The following is a 14304-nucleotide window of genomic DNA, read 5'->3' on the forward strand; positions in this document are numbered from 1 at the left end:
GTATTCATTAGGATAGAGAGGGTGCCATTTTGAGATGAGTGGTTCTCAACTGGTTTTGCTTCACAAATCAGATTTGATATTGGACGTGATATTACGACAAAATGCAAAGGCTAAACAACATGCAAATTATTAAAAGGTAATATGTGTCATTTTTCTTAGATGCTAAAATATTTTCTTCTATTAAAGCTACAAATGTAGTAATTCATAGGTGAAGTTTCCTCAAAAAGCAACATTGTTAGAGCATCCCAACACAGCAACGATGGCTCTGTGACTTTGGGGCGGGACTATCTTTTTTTCACCAACCAATGGCAGATGGGACGAGTGTCTGGGTTAATCTGTTTAGAAACAATCATTATTTGTGCAATTTTGTTAGCCAATGCTAGTGGCACATAAATGTCATACTTCATCTTTAAAATGTCATATGATTAGTAAAATTAACAATTGTGTAAAACATAAAACTAATACAAAAAAAAAAACACTAGGCAAACTTATTTTGTATTTATATTATGTGCATGTTAGCTGCTTATTAGCATGCATGTTACAAGAATTTAGGCTGTTTGTTAGTACTTATAAAGCACATATTAATGCCTCATTTTGGATGACCATATTCTACATCCCTTAATCCTACCCAATACATGCTATATACTGTGCTAAACAAACACATTTTTATATAAAAATATTTTAAATGCAATATATTTGATAGTATATATGAACTTCAAAAAAATAAATTCCATGTATGCTCCAGTTTATTAAATTCTCAGGAATTATCTTTTCCTGACAGAACAAGGTTTGTCTGGTCTCAGTTCACTTTTTGCCATCCATTCCTGGATTTAGCCAGGCAACTCTCCTGAAAGCACAGAACAATTGGTAATGCAGGGTGATGGCAATGACTGGAGCATTGTCTCAGGGGACAGCCAGTTTCAATAGGCTCGGAAAGGCAATCCAAAAGGTGCAGATGACAATGGCTTTGTTGCTATTTATGCAGAGCAGATAGCCGGGCATTGAATCAGGCCTCCCCAGAGCCACGAGAAAGACCTCTGAGAAACGTACAAAACAGGTGATAGGAGGGACATATGCTGCGGTGGATCCAGCCACTTCCGAACGGAAGCAGAGGCAAAGAAAGTTTGACGACAAAGTGCAAAAGAGAAAAATTAAAGGCATGGATGATATTCAGGACTTCTTTCTTAAGTCATCTTTCTGAACTTCTCCTCAGAAACACCAGTAGCCCTTAATGGAATTTTCATTTGAAATAAGTTATTGTCCTTTCTTTCTTTCTTTCTTTCTTTCTTTTTCTCTTTCTTTCTATCCGTCTGTCGTTCTATCTATGCAACTCTACTGCAATAAGAACAAAAACATAATAAAACAAAAACAAAATAGACTGAAATGTAATCTGTCTATATATCTATCTGTCTGTATTTCTATCTATCCATGTATCGATCCATCCATCCATCAGTCGTTCTATCTATGCTACTATACTGCAATAAGGTAAACAAAACAAACATAATAGACTGAAATGTAATCTATCCATCCATCCATCCATCCATCCATCCATCCATCTACCTATCCATCCATCCATCCATCCATCCATCTACCTATCCATCCATCCGTCCATCCATCCTTCTATCTATGCTACTATACTACAATAAGATAAACAAAACAAAAACAATAGACTGAAATGTAATTATCGATCTATCTATCTATCTATCTATCTATCTATCTATCTATCTATCTATCTATCTATCTATCTATATATCTATCTATCCATCCATCCATCCATCCATCCATCCATCCATCCATCCATCCATCTATGCTACTATACTACAATAAGATAAACAAAACAAAAACAATAGACTGAAATGTAATTATCTATCTATCTATCTATCTATCTATCTATCTATCTATCTATCTATCTATCTATCTATCTATCTATCTATCTATCTATCTATCGATCTATCTATCTATCTATCCTTCCATCCTTCGTTCTGTCTGTCTGTCTGTCTATCTATCTATCTATCTATCTATCTATCTATCTATCTATCTATCTATAAGGTAAACAAAACAAAAACATGATAGCATTGATAAAAATCTAAGTTACTTATTATTTGTATAATCTACTCAATATTTTGATTCATTCAGAGGTGAGAAACATGTTCCTTTTAAAGCGTGTCTAGCCTGAAACAAAGAGGTGATGTGTGACAAAAAGCAGAAATAAAACCAAAACATTGTTTCTGTATTTTAGCTATCAGACACAGACAAAAATACCTGGTATTGTTAATTAAAAAAGGTTGATGTTTAGTTCTATTCCAACTCTTAGTCACTTTTAATATTAAAGGTTATTTTTATAAGGGCTTCAACAGAGAGAAGCTAAGCCTCATCCAAAGATCCAAGATTTGTTCAAGATTAAAACTAAATGCTTCCAACAAATAAATCACTGGCATGTACAATACTTTTTTTTTTTTTTTTAATGACTTACAAGTAAAAGATTACTCATGCATCACAACTACACACATTTTTCCATGTGTAATGGCAAGGTTTATTCACTGATGTGATCAGTAAACACGCACACTCTCGTTGTTAGCTTTAGCAAATGATAAACTATTGACACTTGCCAACGTTAACACGCCGCTAGTCGACGTCAATACAATGCTACTCAGACGAAGGCAAAGAGGTAAACAGCGGTGCTGTCTGAATAAATGTTTCCTCATAAACAGCTCTAAAATATATCATCAACAGCAAGCACACTCTTATATTCATAACATCCATATTCATCCATTTGGGAATGATAGATTCGCTTGATCCTCTGTTGTCGGTCTTAACGCTGGCAAAAGTGCTCTATAATTATTGCTCTCGGCACCAGGCTGAGACAAATAAAAGTTACATCGCAGCTGCATTAACATGTGAATGCGGCTTACAGAAGCGCGCGGGGTAAACTGCTCCACCTGGCTCGCCACAAACGTCCTTGTCACAAAGTCCACCCACCGCACTGGCTTCCGCTGAAAGGCCTCCTGGGGGACTTCAGTGACCATTCACTATGTTTTCTCTTTTCCCAAGCACCTGTGACTGTTTTTGTGCTTTCCCATTTTTTTCTGCCTTTGTCTCTCTCTCTCTCTCTCTCTCTGCCTCTCTCGTTTTTTTTTTTTTGGCAGGGCCCTATCATTAGGGAAACACTTTCTTTCAAAAGGAATTCTCGCCACTAACAATGCTGTTTGTGTGTTTACCAGGGGAGGCAGGACTCCGAACGCATCCAAAAAGCATGTCACGGTCACGGACGCAGAGGAAACGCGGGAAAAGGTGGGCAACGCCGGTCACTCCTTGCCTTTCTTGGGCAGGTGCAGTTGGAAAGACTCTCCTCCTCTGCCGCTTCCGAAGGCTCATCCGGCTTCTCCATGGTCCTGGACCTTGGAGAGCTGCTTTGCCATTTTCCAAAGGAGTTTGGCACAATGGCTTTGTCCCCTCTTTTCATTGTGTTTCTGTAAAACACATTTGCAGCATGACTCTCCAGGTTTATCCCTCTTGTGAGCCATCTACCCCTTTTCTCTTTCTGCTTCCACTAAACCTACGCTCATCTCGCCAACCTAGAGCAAAGGAGAATTATACGCGATTGTGCGCGCGTAGTTTTTTTTTTTTTCTCTTCTTCTTTTCGCCATGGCTATCTGTCATAGAGTGCTTTCCCACTTACGCCATCTCGATTGACACTCGGCTAACTGCTAGCTGAACGCAGCTTGCCAGAATTTGGCCGCAAACGAAAAAACGAGGACGGAAGGGGGGAGCGGGAAAAATAAATATGCAGATTAAAAAGTAAACATTCTCCAAGAGAGGGGGAAAAACAACCACATTTTCATATTTAATCCAACTTAGCAGAAACAAAAATAACACATTATGCCCTAATTGGGTGCCGTGTAGTCCACAAATACTATTACAAGGCCGATCAGGATTAGCTCTGCTACATACCTAGTTATCTATTTCGGAGTGCCAAGACTGCAAGCAGTGGGCAACTAAATTTCAAAAGCTGGCAAATCCAGTTGTCTCCTAAATACAGAAAGTACTTAAATCCGGAGCTAACACAAGAGAAAGAGGGATAAAGGGTACTCTGCATATCACCAAAAAGCTTGTGCACTTTGCAGAATCACTGGCTAGGTTAAACAAATATGCTAAGCAGACATCAAAACAATCCTTTGATCTGCAGCCTAGTTTCCAGAGCAGCGGCTGGGCTCCTGTTGTAAATAACTTGTATAAATCTGTACCGTTTGCCTTCAGGTAATTTTTACCAAAGTGCCAGGAATTCGTAAGGAAGCACTTCTAGTCAGAGAGATCAGATAAAAGGCGTATCAATTATTCACCCTGGGTGAGTGAGCGTTCCCGAGCTCGTACTAACACGCTCTCACGTGGCTAATGATCAAGTTATTAGCGTCTGCGAAGAGTAAAAACACGGCGGCTTACGTACCTCCGGCAGCCCGGGCAGGTCCGGTGGCAGTGAAACGCATTGTCGAGCGTCATACAAAAGAGGCTTAAGGAATCTGAATGCAGGGAAGCTATGTAACTTGCTGACTAACTTTGTCCTCTGTTTTGATGGAGAACACAATGGAAAACGCTGTCCATTCAAATCAGGCAGGGGAACAGAGGGGGCCGTGTGCCTGCCTACCATCAGTGCCCTGATAACAGCCGCACTGGCACCGGGCGACACCACACCACTCACGGCCAACAGAACAACTTTTGTGCCGTTGTCATTCTCCAGAAGTTTGTCTTCTTCTGCAACTAGTTCCCCCCCCACCCCACAGCGGCTGCAAACTTGTACAGTTGTGCTTTTGATTCCGCCAGCTGCCGTTCTCCGGCTTCTGCTTCCGCTCGATTATAAGGGATATAGAGGGCCTGTTGTCTGTTGAAAGAGTTTAGTTTAGAGGTTGAAATGTACTTTTTGAACTCGCATCGAAAATTAAGCTAATTTGACCTTTGCTGTGATCTTTGATGCATTGATGCATTGAAGGCCACAAGCATACATAATCACAACATGGCGTAAAAAAACCCAATCTTCATTAAACCCAACATTCACCTTGTTAAACATCAAAGATAAACTTTGCAGTTTAGATCAAGCTGAAGTTTTTATTTGACTTGTTTGACATACAATACAATGCACTGAGCATATAAAACGCTAAGAAAAAAACTTGACTTGACATTAAATTTAACCCTATATTCATTTAAAGAGTGGTGGGTAAATATTAAGGCATATCGAACATTACTAGTTTATTATAACAATTCCAGTACTTTTGACCGTTATGCAAGTAAAAATTAGGCAACACTCTATTTTACAGTGTCACATGTAGTTACTGTAGTAATAACTTATAAATTATGCATAATTACATGCAATTTACCCTAAACCAAATCCTAATCCTAACCATAACCCTATAGTAAGTACATGTAGTTACTTAATATTACTAAGTACTTAAATGTATAATTACACTGTAACACGGACACCAAAAATTATTTATAGCATTCATGGGTTCATGCTGTCGTAAATGATCTTTAGCATTTCAGTAACACCATTACAGTACTGCTCAAGTTTGAGGTCAGAATGAAATTATTATTTTTATTCAGCAAGGATGCATTAAATTGATCAAAAGTGACAGTAAAGACTTTCAGATTTGTTAAAAACAATTTTTAAAATTGTGTTATTTTGAATTTTCTATTCATATAAAAATCCTGAAAAACTAAATCATGGTTTCCCCAAAAATATTAACTGTTTTCAACATTGATAATAATAAGGAATGTTTGAGCACAAATCAGCATATTAGAATGATTTCTGAAGGATCATGTGACACTGAAGACTGGAATAATGATGCTGAAAATTCAGCTTTGATCACAAGAAAAAAAAAACTTTTTAAAATATATTAAAATGACCCCAAACTTTTGAAAGGTAGTTTATAGTATTACTAAAATACTCATGGTTACATGAGGCTAAAACTACTGTCTTAAGGCCTCATAATTGTATATTTGCCTACTGTATACTCAGTACTTACAAGTTATTATTAGTTATTTCAGTTCATACTTTCTCAACAAAAGTCACAGTATAGAATATAAATAAACTGAATTCAGGCCATATCATGTAAATATATTTCTCAAGCTTCAAGCTTAAATCCCAAAGCATCCTCTATATGCAAAAGCATCATGTCACACACCACACAGAAAAAGACAAGATAATGCTCAGGATAAAGTAATACTAATAAAAGAAAGGGGGAGAGAGGAGACAGGAATACATGTGATCATTTCTGCAGTTGTATAAATGTAGGAGATGTCTGGGCGCTGTGCATATGCATCGCGGAGCTAAATTGTGAAATGACAGATAGAGATTCTGGGTGTGATAGTGTGGAATGACTAACTAATAAGAAGGATGCGTCGGTCTGTTAGCGGAAAGAGGCAATAGCACTCTGGCTGTCAATCACATCGCGGGATGCGGGGGCCGGGTTAGGGTGGGTTGGTCTGGGGGGTGTCTAAACAATTATCATTTGCACAAAGACCAGAATTGTGAAGATCACACTCATTTTGACACTTTCAAACAAGCTGACTGATAAGAAAACGGTTATATTTTCTGAAATAAGAAAACGTACCTTAAAAGTTGCTGTCACAATGCTTGTATGGTTGCCAGGTCTTTGCTAGATGATCTAGATGTCTTTATTATATTCTGGACCACATACACAGCTTCTTCAGCACAAGCATATGTGATTTTCTTCAGCATTTTATCGTCCGCCTGGAAGAAAATCATAATTTTAGTGCCTTTGAAAAGTAATAACCTACTTTTTTTCTCAACAAGCCACCTTATTTCATTCACATCCACAGCACAAACGGTGGGGGATGAGATATACACTGAAGTTTAACTAGTTCAAAACTGTCCAAATCTAGAACCCTGTGTGATAGTAGTCCTTAGTCTTCCTAGTTAGTTAAATCACAAACAGATTTTCTAGTCAAATTGGTGGGACTTCCTGTCCAGCATGTTTGGATTTTTTTTTTGGGAGAACATTGTTTAGAAAATGCAATCCAAAATTGTGGTATGAACTTGAATTTTGAATTTGAATTTTGTCAAAATCCCCCAAATTACCATATTTACTATATTAACAAACATTCCTGGTCTTGCTGTGAACAAGTAATTGGGGAAAATCTAATTGTTTGATTGAAATGTAACCACTTGCTCTGCCTTAGAAACAAATTTCTTTAAGCTGATATAGGTTTAAAGAAATATTTGAACAATTAACTCTTTCCCTGCCAGGGTTTAAAACATAATAATAAAGTTGCCAGCCACCTCCAGCATTTTTAATAATTTTCACAAAACTTTCACGGCCCCCCAGAATATTTTGTTCTAGGAATATCTGAACATGCAATATATAAAAAGAAAGAACAGAGTCTCTGCTTTTTTATCAACACTTGAATGGGTGTAAGTTTCATAAAAAAGCAACATTTTGAGCAAAAAGCTGAGAAAAACACACTTTTGTTTCAGACTTCATTTGGATGGGATTCAGAACGATGATCAAAACACAGATGGAGTAGACTGAGTCCATCAAACCCCTAAAGCTTCACAGTCCTCTAGCTCGTCCTGGGTCGACATTTCATTCGGTAACGTTAGGCAGTTTTGATTTATATGCTGTTTAATGTTCATGATCACATTTTTTTACCTATGCATCTGCTTACATATTGCTTGTTTCTGCTTCTTCTTCACCTGTCTTTAGCTCAGGAGATTCAGTACTCTTTCAGAAGATGTGTAATAGCATCCCCAACCGTATAACAGTGAAAAAATGCAGAAATTTCCATCAATGGGAAGGAAGCAATGTCTCATATGACGGAAATTTCCGTCAATAGCAGGGAAAGAGTTAACAAGACAATTTAGTTGCGTAATTGCATCTAATGTTAAAATGATCGCCCATTAATTTGTCTCTGCAGCGAAAGTTGAAATGCAAATGTGTTTTTTGTACACAATCCCTTTGGCCTTAATTGTGGTGGCGGTTTTAGCATGGTGTGTGACGAAAGTTGTCATCGCTTGCATCCGCGTCTCTCTGAGCAGAACAGAAACAGCAAGAAGTTCTAACAAGAAACAGTGTGCCAGGTGGCGAACTGGCTGTACCAACACAACGCACAATCTGTCCGCTTCTACATCCAAAGCACTAGCAGCTGCCATCAACAGCCCCACACTCACACTCTCTCTCGCACTCACACACACACACACCCCTAAAACATGTTTGCTTTCTCCACTGTTCTCATGTGACTGATAAAGCCACAGGTCGGGCCTTCACCACTTTTTAAGGGTTTGTCATATTAAAGATGCATTTAAAAAAAACTATATTTAAAATATATTCTGTTTTGGCCTCACTTTTAAGTGAACAATGTGCTTTCACGCTGGAAAGATCTGCTAATCCAAAAAATTTTTGGGTACAATTTGGTAAAATATAAACCAAAACTGTGACTACAAAGAGATTTAGAGATTACACAAAAAATCCAAAATGGACCTTTTTTACTTCCTTAATACACATTCATGTTCTTATTGTGAACGATTTATATCCGTTTTACTTGAAAATATGTAATTTTACGGAAGTAATATGTGTTGCAAATGCCTTTTATGTTGACTTGAAACACTTTTTGGAGTTCATTGTTTGGAAAATGTAATCCAAAATTGTGGTTAGGACTTTGTGCTTGTGCATATGAAAATGCACATGAGCACATTTTGTCCCAAGTCCCCAAAATTACCTTATTTACTATATTAACACACATTCCTGGTCTTATTGTGAACAATTCATTTGGGGGGAAAAAAATCAAACTGTTGATCAAACTTTCGGCTGATGTCACCTCCCCCATTCACGTTTTTATGATCAAATTCATTCTCGGTAGATAAAAGCCCCTAATGTGTTACATTAGAAAATTAAAATTGTTTGTGGGTGCCGTTTCATGTTTTTTGGGGTACTTTTTTAATGAAAATGCAAAATGTGGTTAGGACTGTGTAAATTTGTGCATATAAAATCCACATGAGCTCATTCTGTCCAACTTCCCAAAATTACCTTATTTGCTATATTATAAGTCGAGTCCTGGTCCTGAAAAAAAAAAAAAGTTTGTCTTCATAATCTTTCATCAAAATGTAACAGCTCATAAACGACTTTCCTTTTCGAGGGATATCACCAATGCCTCTTATTTTAAACCCCTCCCCCAACCACATTTTCACAGTCCAGTTCATTCCAAATGGATAAAATCAAGTCTTGTCCTACATTTTTAAATGCGTCACATTACAAAAATAAAATTGTTTGCGGGTGGCGTTCCAATGCTTTTTGGGCTAATTTTTTTTAAAGAAAAAAAAAAAATGTAATCCAAAATAGCAGCACCTTTATGCACTTAAAAATCCTTGTGAGCGCATTTTGTCCACGAGTACAGAATTCAGTTTCCTGCCAAGGGTGATACACTACATGTTAGCAAGGACAAAACATGTCACTTAGGACTGTGCTTTGAAATCATCCCGGCCTCTGCAATTTTTATTAAAACACAACCGAGAACAACGATTGCTAGTATGCGTTTTAATCACATTTGCAATTTTTCCACGTTTTCAATTAGAGAATTGAAAAGCCTGAAAATCTGTCGACATGTATAGATTAAACGAGCGTAAAACGAGGGCGACTGGAGGTACGCATCCACCTCAGCGCTCGTAAGCTTCCGCTGCAACCCGGCGGCTAAAAATAAAAACTTGGCAAAGTTGTGCACATCTCTTATTGGTCCTATAGTTTGATTTCACATTTAGCATGTGCGGCCCCCCCTCGCCTAAACACGGCATTCTTCTCTTCCCGACATACAATGAGACTTGAGTGACTCTGGCAGCAAGCTCTGGATCGCTGCTCCTCAATCCACCAGTGTATGTTATCAGCAGGTAAACAAGCTTTCCAACAAAGCCATAATGGAACTGCAAGCGGCATAAAGAGGCTCATCTCAAAAAAGCTATAGAGTCCATCAAAGCCAGTGTCATTCCTTCTGCACAGGCGCTGCGGCTGCAAAAATGCGGGATGCTAGCGTCCATTTTCCCTCGCCAGATATCTTTAGCTGCTGGGAAGGTTTGGACTGGTTATCTGTAACTAGTCAAAGAGCAGGACAGATTAGGGTAGTTGAAACATTAGATATTTTTGCCAAGATCACTGTAATTTCTTTTTTCCTTTTTAGTATGGAAATATATATATACTACAACTTATTTTGGCTAAAAACATCTGCCATTTCCACTATGTTTACACATTATATTCTTGGTCATCACATACATATATATAATCAAATTACTATAAATATAAAGATTATACTAAAATGAAACTCTCTTTGGCTGCCAATCAAAATCCCAGAGTTTGATCAACTGAATCATCTGGTGTGGTGTGAATACATATTCTATTCTCTTCCATGGCACCGAATATCACGCTATATCCTACGGTCTGTCAATCTGGCTGGCACACACATACACATACAAACACACACAATGATCTTTGTATGTGACATGAAAAGTATCTTAATATAAAGTCTATTAATGCTGCATTTGAAATAGAACATTTAACTTGCAAATGTATAAATATTTGTGGCACATATTGCAGCGTTTGACGAGCACGCTGTAATGATATATCATTACACCTTCTGTCATCATGTGGACACAAGCCATGTTCACACAAGATGCAAAAGGTGAGAATCATGTGGCGTCTCTGGGACCAGCAGTGGTTCATCCTGTTGCGGTGAACATATAACAACGCACTCGATGACTTTGAACTTCATTATATTTCAATTATATGTATGATTAAAAATTTACCACGGTATTAGTATGCTGCTTTGTAAAATTATGGGGGTTTTATAATACCATGGTATTGTTGTAGTAGCCTACAGTTTAAACACTATAAGAATACAGTCAGTTGGTCAAAACAACATGAAATAGGGTGAACCATAGTACCATTGTGTGTGTGTGTGTGTGTGTGTGTGTGTGTGAGTGAGTGAGTGAGAGTGTGTATACAGTGTGTATATATATATATATATATATATATATATATATATATATATATATATATATATATACATTCATTCCATATATATATAGTACAGTCTCAAGTGCATTTATATAGGTGTCAAAAGTAATTTTGTCTATTACTTTTTTGTCTATTACTTTTTTTTTTTGTCTGTTATTATTTGTACTATGGTATTTTTGTAGTAGCCTACAGTTTTTTTTTGGTCAAAACAACATAAAAAAGGGTGATAAAGAACCATAGTACCATGGTGTGTGTGTGTGTGTGTGTGTGTGTGTGAGTGAGTGTGTGTGAGTGAGTGTATACAGTGTGTGTGTGTATATAGATAGATAGATAGATAGATAGATAGATAGATAGATAGATAGATAGATAGATAGATAGATAGATAGATAGATAGATAGATAGATAGATAGATAGATAGATAAGATAGATAGATAAGATAGATAGATAAGATAGATAGATAAGATAGATAGATAGATAGATAGATAGATAGATAGATAGATAGATAGATAGATTCATTCTATATATATATATATATATATATAGTACAGTCTCAAGTGCATTTATAAGTGTCAAAAGTAATTTTGTCTAGTTATTCATGATTTATTTGCAAATATACTGGTAACATTTCCATTTGCAGTCATGTTTATTTATTTTATGTATTACGATAAAAGGTCAACTGGGTCATTTTTCATGTCAGAATACTTGGTTGTATATCCCAGGTCACTAAGCAAAGACATTTATAAGACATTTTTTTCAGTTTACTCTTTGGGTCTAGCAAACATAGTAACACTGTATCAACCAATGACAGGAGTCTGGGGGTGGGACTATCTGCAAATCGACCAATGGCAACATGGGGAGTGTTCAGGAAACTTGTTTGATAACAGGTTCATGATTTATGTTTGAGAGCTATAAGCACAGAAAAAAAAATTGCCTGAGATTTATTTGAAGTTTAGGATAATTATAGGCGTCTTAGTTTATTTAGATATAAATTCCTGTATAAGGACGGATTAATCGCACACTTGTGTGGCAAGTCTGAAACACCATTTAAAGATGAAAAAAGGTGTTTATATGGCTCTGATACACAATTTAAAAGAACTGAACATCACACACCATATGATCAAACAAACACCAGTTCTTTTCTCAATATCCCATGACATTTGCTCTTTAACGTTGATCTCTTACCGGGGTCTGTACAATCCTCCATCTTGCGTAGAGGCACTCAAGGCGAACGAAACATGTCTGTTTAATGATCGGTTTGAATGTGCGCAGCAATAAAAGAGTCTTTTGAGGCTGTATATTACAGAGCCAAAATCTGTTGCTCAATTTTCACACACAAAGAAGGAAATTTGATGGAATTATAGCTATTTCCAGGTCTCATCTCTTATGTAAAGAATAAATGTTGTTTAATTTCTTCATTTTGATGTGTTGACATACTAAGCAGAGATCATTTTCCACTCAAACCCCTAAAAGCTCCATCTCTATTATCGACTAGCAATTGGTGGGATATTAGTTGACAGCTGTTTTATGTAGTTTTGTAAAAGGCGTTATTATAAGCATCAAGCTTTAAACAGGACAAGATTGCAGAAGTCAAACATCTCCTCTACTTTGATAGCAGAGTTGCCAATTGACATTTATTGAATGATGCTAATATTTTTTATATTAAGTTCATTACTAATATATGCACACGTTAAATATAACCTTAAATCCTTAAAAGTCAATCAAATCAGACCCCATTTAATGTATTTAACACACTTTACTGTAATTACAAAATAAAGACAACTTTTCTTTATGGTTTCCCTACAATAACCTGTTATTTAGAGACATTTTACACATCAAATAATTTCATTATGGGTAAAATCTGTGTATTTTTTATTTGTTATGTACAGTTACTTCAAAACAATTATAAAGATGTATCGCGTAATTGCAAATTTCTCCTTAAGTACTGCTGTCCAACAGCAAGGTGTTACATAATGGCAAAAATATGTGCATTGAATTCACCGCCATACATTTTAATCTCAAAACAGCAAATTTACATTTTGTCAAAACTGAGTTATGACTGTATTATTTATGTTGCATAAACTATGATCTGTCCTGTGACAAATGGGTCTGACTCAACTCAGTTGCTGTGTTTCTGTAGTTGCAGAGTTACGGTTTAGATGATAATGTATCACATCGAGTCTTAATAAATCATAAATGTCACTTGATCGGTCTAACCAATGTACTTGCCTTGGCATAGAGGTTCATGCATGCGCTCCGACAGCTGTGATGTTCACATAGGCGTCCCAAGTTTGAGTTCTTCTCGTTTCTGGATCTTCCCTATTATGCAGAATATTTCCTATTATTTTCATATACCCAACACTAAAAATATTGGATAAAAAAAAAAATTAAACTGACAATGTTAAAAGACAGAAATCCAATTATGTTCTATTACAATATCACAATAGTGTGCAGAGGGGTGAATTTCAAATAACTTACTCTAACAATTACCTTTGGTTTGATGGGATGTTGTCATTTTTGCCCTGGGTGCTGTACTTCTAAAATGATAAACTGGCAATTTATTAATACATATTCCATTTTTACTTCTCTAATCAAGCAAAATTTTTTGAAAACACTGATTTAATTAATAAAAAATGTATAGTTTTTTCCAGTGTCCTTAATAATTCCTTCCATCCTGTCCGACTTTTGTAAAAACCTTCAGTCATTATACGCAATATAATTCGAGGGAAAGCAACAGCACCAAAATCATAAGTGATCAGCTGACAACTTAATAAAAAGTGAGGAAACCCATTACCTTAAAATTTAGTAAATAAACTTCATGCATAATCGGAAAAAATTAAGTTATATGGAACTGTCAAGTTCACATAACTTAATTTTTTCAATCACGCATGGTTTATTTGCTTAATCATTTTGAGGCAACGGGTTTCCTCACTTTTTTTTTTTTTTTTTAAGTTGTCAACTGATCACTTTTTACAGCAATGGATTAGATGTCATTTGTAATAGCTACCAACAAAGCAAAAATTTCTCACTTTGAAACATTGCATACATAAATCAGTTTTATAATATCGGCATTTCAAAGCGTGGTTTGAAAATATCAAAATTAATGTTGATGTCCCAATGCAAACTAACAGAGAGATGACTAACTCTTGATTTCTTTTCTATGTAAATAATCATGTTATAATTAATAAACCCGAGTTGCCTGAGCCAAAGCATATTTCAGAAAGACTACTGTACAATTTAACAGAAATACTTCCTTACATATTAGTATTTTACTTAAGTAGTACTACCTCTTCCCACT

General features: G+C 36.3%; 1 protein-coding gene across 2 annotated transcripts in view; it reads right to left on the reverse strand.

The window, feature by feature from the left end:
• st18 (ST18 C2H2C-type zinc finger transcription factor) overlaps positions 1 to 4765 on the reverse strand; it is a 62069-nt gene extending 57304 nt beyond the window's left edge. For both annotated transcript variants that reach the window (XM_079863069.1, XM_079863068.1), the window contains exon 1: positions 4445 to 4765. In XM_079863069.1, coding sequence (XP_079719195.1) covers positions 4445 to 4484 — 40 coding nt within the window. In that variant the 5' untranslated portion in view covers positions 4485 to 4765. The remainder of the gene's footprint in view (positions 1 to 4444) is intronic.
• Between the last annotated feature and the right edge of the window lie 9539 nt (positions 4766 to 14304).

Source organism: Squalius cephalus (genome assembly GCF_949319135.1).
Source record: "Squalius cephalus genome assembly, chromosome: 25".
Classification (NCBI taxonomy): Eukaryota; Metazoa; Chordata; class Actinopteri; order Cypriniformes; family Leuciscidae; genus Squalius; species Squalius cephalus.